Source organism: Opisthorchis viverrini (genome assembly GCF_000715545.1).
Source record: "Opisthorchis viverrini unplaced genomic scaffold opera_v5_224, whole genome shotgun sequence".
Lineage (NCBI taxonomy): Eukaryota > Metazoa > Platyhelminthes > Trematoda > Opisthorchiida > Opisthorchiidae > Opisthorchis > Opisthorchis viverrini.
Window position 1 is genome coordinate 138,630 of NW_008751878.1, and position 6,307 is coordinate 144,936.

A 6,307-nucleotide genomic window follows, 5' to 3' on the forward strand; every position below is an offset into this window, starting at 1 on the left:
TGATGATGATGATGATGATGATGATGATGATGATGATGATGATGATGATGATGATGATGATGATGATGAGATAAACTGATCATACTGCATAGGTTACGCTGGCTTGGCCACGTACCGCGTGTGTCAGTCGACCGACTTCCTCGGAGGACTCTTTTTGCACATCCACGTGAAGAGTGGAGGAGAGCCAGAGGCGGTCAAAAAACGACTTGGAAGCGAAATACAGAAGCCACTACCAGCAAACTCAGCTGCGCTGGTCATTGCCGTCTTCATGGATAGGGACCATGAGACGGGCCATATCAGTGGTTAGAGACATCGTCAGGCATGGCCCAGTCGCGTCCTCAGTGGCGCTCGTGCATCCACGCTATTGCTTTCAATGCATAGCTCCTTTTCCAACCCCAACCCCCACTTGACAGCCCACTTTACCTCCCCCCCCCCCCAAAACATCNTCCCGCCTGCAATGCGAAACTATCTACTCCCCCCCACCCCCAAATCATCGGTGAACGAAACTGCGGCAGCGCCATCCACTGTACGACGAGTACGCGGTTATTACAGGTGACAAAGATGACGGTTATGTACGATTATGTGCTGGACTTTTTAGACAAACAAAATGACAATTTTCGTTTGAATATGTAGATATTCATAAGAGTTCATTTTTGCTGAATCGGTGAGTAAATTTCGCCAAAGGAAACGGCACGTGTGTGATATTTAACTGCTCTGATATCTGTCTACCTCCTATTGACTTGAGTAATATCCTCAGACAAGAAGCATTCGATAGCTTTGTTCTTATTAGCAATCCTGTGCGTGCCAAGAATATCAAATATGGTGTTTACTATGCACAAACTACTTTAATTGGTATTTACAAATAGCTCCGTGTAAGCACACAACAAGAATGGATATGAGAGCCTGTCGAGGATCAGGTAACCACTCTAACACTTTGAGTTCCACCAGAGCGCTTCCCGATAGATGGACTGAAATTTCTGATGGGTTTGCAAAGTAACCTTCCGCGATGCCGCACTTACTCGCTCCAACCATATTTCCTGATCTGGTTACGAGTGCGCGACAGATATACCGAATGTTCACCATATCCATCTTACGAATGCAGGTGATCTTGAACCGTTCACGAAGCACAACTTCCGTTGACATGTAGATGTGTGGTGGATCACTGAAATAAAATGAAATTCCAAAGAATTACGCAGCCAGAACGTTTTTGGGCTAGTATAACTGGAAAAACGACCTCAACTCTTACGAATCCTTAACCGATAACATCTGAAGAAAATCAATTTTCAGTGGGTTTCAGGCTTTCACCACATCGCCTAACTGAAAAGCTTCAGAAGATGAGCCACAACAATGGATAAGGCTTGGACAGGCCGAGTCGTACTTCAAAGCTCTGAAACATTCAACCATGTTCGTCCATCGTGAGCCGGTGGATTAGCATTGACGGGCTGCTCTGTCATGTCTGATACATCGAGTTTTACTCTCAGCACGGGGAAGGGTAGGCACTTCTGGCGGGTTCTGATGGGAGTGAAATTCCACTCCCAGTGTGATTCTCACCTCTTCTAACCAAAATAACATCATTGTTCAAACTAGGCTGGCTACTACGAACTCTGCCGGTCCATCAACTACTTACAACATAACAAAATATATATTATATAAGCTAACACACATATAATACACCAACATAACAAGATATTGAACTGGGTTGGTCCAAACTCCATCCTGAATTACTTATTTGGGTTGTATATCAAGTGACAAACACAAGGACTTGCTCAAGGGCAAATAAATCCACCTAATTCTCATACGTGTTTGAACGATGTCTCTCATGAATGACAACCACGCACATTGTTCGTTATCCCCTTCAAGATAGGATAGCAGCCACTGGAAAATTGCACCCACTTGCAGATAAAGTTGGATCACTGGTTTGTGAAGTGCATCTTCAACTGAACTGCCGCACAAGTCCGCCTCATGTTTCAGTTAGGACGATATCTGAGTTGCCGCAGTATATTTTCATAAGCGAAACTACTTACAAGGTTGCTGAAAACTTTTCGACAGCTCACGATCAGTTATGCTTTTCCTGGAAGTCACAAGGTGTATGTAGGGAACACAGGAACTGCGCCAACGTGAAGAGCGCCAAGTAAAAAGAGTCCTGTCATGGGATTTTGAAGTCTCCATGAACCTCGTGATTAGTGTGATTCCCCGAAAAAAATTAAATCCATTTGATGGCCACCGATCCACAGTTGCTTGAATCCTCACTTGTATATTTTCGCGAAACTACTTACAAGGTTGCTGAAAACTTTTCGACAGCTCACGATCAGTTATGCTTTTCCTGGAAGTCACAAGGTGTATGTAGGGAACACAGGAACTGCGCCAACGTGAAGAGCGCCAAGTAAAAAGAGTCCTGTCATGGGATTTTGAAGTCTCCATGAACCTCGTGATTAGTGTGATTCCCCGAAAAAAATTAAATCCATTTGATGGCCACCGATCCACAGTTGCTTGAATCCTCACTTCAAACAACCAAAACAAACAATCATAAATTAAATGGCCAAGTTATGATGATTCTCCATCGAAACAATTGCAGATAATATGTTGTGAATAGCGTAGGTGCGATGGAACCAGTAATCTGGTTGGTTTCGTGCATCTTCCCATCATGACAGTGCACTCTTTCTGTGAACTAGTCAGAACCGTTCTCCTGTGTGAAGCTCACGTTGAGGTCTTGTCCGAGGTGAGGAAACAGATACACTCATATTGTTACATGCAGCCGGCGGACAAAATTCATGGAAATAACAGGTCCGAGGAATTTTGTGGACATCTCGATCAAGTTCCTAAAGGCATCATATTTACCTACGTGTTTTTGGCAGTCATAGTTATCACTATCAGCGGCACATCAATGCTCATTACCTATGCTTTACCGTCCAACCACCATTAGATATTTGAGAATAATAATAAAATAATAAAGCGGAATAATGCGTACTACCAGCCTACTACCATCAGCGAATGAAAGCAAATGAAGGTAGCGAACTGCATGCATCTGCAGGCAAATTTGTTTTTGCGAGAGGCTTACCTAGAACCCAGTTGAATCTCTCGTTTTTTATGGTGTTTCTAAGCGGGTAAGTTCATTTCGCTAATTTCGTTTCAATTAGAACATAAAGTTGACGGAAACTCGGGGACTGGGCCGACCTGATGAGTCGTGGGCTGTCGAATAATTTTCAGCAACCTTAAGAGTAGTTTCGTTTATGAAGATATATTGCGATTTCTCGAATATCGTACCAGCTGAAACATAAGGCGGCCTTTGTGTATGTCATGGTTGTACGAGAGCTGGGATACTGCCATGGCGCCCACATCTAGACAGGAGGACAATTATGGTCCTCAACCAAAGCCTTTGGCTCAAAATGCAAGTACCTTACCATTTTTACGGAACACGTCGCCATACATGTTCCAACCCCCAACCTGGAGGGCCAGGTTGTTCGCCAGATCTCTACCCATGGACCAACTCGGTTTGAGAGACTCTATAAGTGTCGCGCGGACACTCCCCAGTATAGTTCAATGGGTCGCCGAGGTACACAAACCGCCACACCACGGTAAGGTCCAGTCTCTTCGTGACGGGGCGGCCTTGTTCAGCATATTCAATTGTGATGTATCAGTCTAGTGCTTCACTTGGGGGTTTATCAGGAACAAAGTTAAAACATTCAAACTTCAATGGCTCACTGACGGTCACTTCAGTTACTTCAAACATTTGACTGGTGAATTTTACGTAGAACTGGAAAACGTTGGATTGGACTTGCACCAAGCTATGACCTGACAATACGGAAAGGATGGATTCACTAATAGAGTTTACAAATGTCAACTGTACTACGCTCTCGGCGTTACGAAATGAAATAAGTTTCATTTTTTCCCATCTGTTTAGTTTGAATTCAAGTTCAAAGAAAATCGTACAACTCCCAAAAGACATTTCGCCTCAAAAATAGGAAATAATTCCAGAAACACCCTTCCGATCAGTCAAACCCATCGTAAAAGTGAACTTTGGGACTTATGGCGAGGATATGCATTGGGACATGGGTAAGAATTCGTTGGAGGATCATGGAATCAGTTGAAATTGGGTTATCTGTTGCTACAAACAAACAAACAAACTTACCGATCAATATCAAATAAGAACTGCGATGTGAAGCTATTGGCAACAGCCAGTCTTTCGGGCAGTTGACCATTGAAAAGGAGTTTCTTTTCCGTAGCCTCCAAGATGGCCAGTCTGGCTAGCTCACCTATGTACAGTGTTGATACCATTTTTTCGAGGCTGAACAGTAGGATAATGGAGCGGAAAAGCAAACGGTCTGAAACCAAATGTGATTCAAAACGTACAAAGCACGTATCGTTTTTAAACGTGTGTCATCATCATCATCGAGAGCATGACATCAGTGTTCAACACCAATGCTTCACTGCCGTACAACCATGACTTACTGGAAAGCCTTATTGTAAAGAAAAGAGTAAGGGTAGACGGGGAAGGGACTTAGTACTAGCTAACCACAATCATTCCGAGGTGTCTGTACATTCAGACACTCACTCAGACAATCTGGATAGAAGCTGACAACAAGAACGCCACTGACATCGGTTGACAGGCATATCTTGTAGTGTCTCCAACCAGGCACAGTAAGGATCACGCGGTCTTGATCTTAGAAGGCGAGTAGCACCGACAGCACCCAAGCGTTTCGTGATCTCCTTCATACTCCTCTGCCAAGTCAAGGGTTGGCTACCTCTCTGTTTACGCCACTCTGAAATGGGCATGGAAAACGATGGTTCGGCATACGCAACACATGTCCCAACCAACGCAGCTTTCGGTGTTGGTTTGATTAGTATAAATCCACACGGACGCAGAGTAAAGTGTAATGCAACCGAAAACATGAACAGTTTTTACGCGTTATTGGTGCTACCAAAAACCCCAAGCATCGATTGGTATGCAGAAGTAGGGCGGCGAAGATTAGTTTACTCAAAAGTCAATAACTATTCGGAGTTTCCGTCAGTCTTATGTTCCACTTGAACCCAAATCGAACTGTTTTCGAGAAATACACTCATTTGCAAATCTTTTCGTTTTCTCACTACATACTAGTACTCCTGCCTTATACTCTATGTATCTCATACGTTGTAATTTACCACGCAGATTGAAAATATCATTTATTTTCAACACAAGCGACTATTGAACAAGATCCAACGGAAAAAACATCCGATATAACTAAATAGCATAAAATAATTCAGTGGTCGCAGGAATTTGTGGAACGCTTTTCAAAGGGGTTGCAACATGTGTACACTTTTTGGAAGTCGACGGAAGAGATGATGACTTTTGTCTCGGGTGTGTCTTACACTATTTCCGGCTAAATTTTGCTGTATAAAGACACAATTGAAACTTGACAGTAACTTGCAAACAAAGGAGGTTATCACGAAGGAATGAAGTGAATGTGACCGCGGTTTTAATAAACAAGCTATGTACAACCGAAGATAGATTGTGTCCCAAAACTCTGCATAGAGAAGCTTGGTGAGCACCTAGCCTCGCTGGGCCCAACGTTCGTACAACATGATGCTCCCACACTATAACAACTTCAAAAAGTATAAGCCTGGTTGACGGAACGTTCTTCCGTCGTGCTTTTTAGATAACTCATTCTGTTTCGTTTGATTAGGTCCAAGCTCGATACGGTGACAAGGTCAAATCCAATCTCTATGATTGTATGCTTGTTTTGGGATCTTTTTTACAAGCAAGATGGTGGCCTCACGCAACCGAGAAAAATAGACAGCTTCGTACCAAGGTAATGTTTTTACCATACGCCAGAACTGCTACCCGCAGGCCCCAGGCTAAGGCAATCTGATTGCTGTTCTTTGCCTGTGCAGAGAGACAAATACGGCGCTGGCCTGCAGACTCGGAAGAGTTAATCATGATTTAGCAAGACTCTGGACGATGAGATTTTTCATGCTTGATTAACTGGGGGAACGACACTATCGGAGGGGATTTCTGATGGAAATAATGACGCGAGCCCATAGTTTATGGCAGCAGACAGCCCGTTAGTGAAAATACAACGTATAATTTGTGAATTGTCTTCGTCCCGAGCCGCAATCGAACCATCGCCAGTAATTTGACGCTATCATACATCTCTTGAATGAAGCGTGCTCAACATACCCCAGCATCCGTTCTTGTTGTTTCTGGCCCATGTCTACCTACGATGAATTGAAATAAGCCAGGAAACCATTATCATCACCATCGAAGACAGCAACATCAGTGTTGGGACTGATGCTCCACTGCCGTACAACCATAAGGTTCGTCTAGTTATAT

At 43.6% G+C, this 6,307-nt stretch overlaps 2 protein-coding genes across 2 annotated transcripts in view; one reads left to right on the top strand and one right to left on the bottom strand.

Annotated features, from left to right (window-relative positions):
• Positions 1-410, top strand: part of T265_14584 (hypothetical protein) — a gene marked incomplete at both ends in the record, with an annotated part of 9,465 nt that extends 9,055 nt beyond the window's left edge. The window contains 2 exon segments of the mRNA XM_009174315.1: positions 93-166; positions 173-410. Coding sequence (XP_009172579.1) covers positions 93-166; positions 173-410 — 312 coding nt within the window.
• Positions 411-1,020: 610 nt separating this feature from the next.
• T265_14585 (hypothetical protein) overlaps positions 1,021-6,307 on the bottom strand; it is a gene marked incomplete at both ends in the record, with an annotated part of 23,987 nt that continues 18,700 nt past the window's right edge. The window contains 2 exons of the mRNA XM_009174316.1: positions 1,021-1,162; positions 4,130-4,285. Of these exons, the coding sequence (XP_009172580.1) occupies positions 1,021-1,162; positions 4,130-4,285 (298 nt within the window). The remainder of the gene's footprint in view (positions 1,163-4,129; positions 4,286-6,307) is intronic.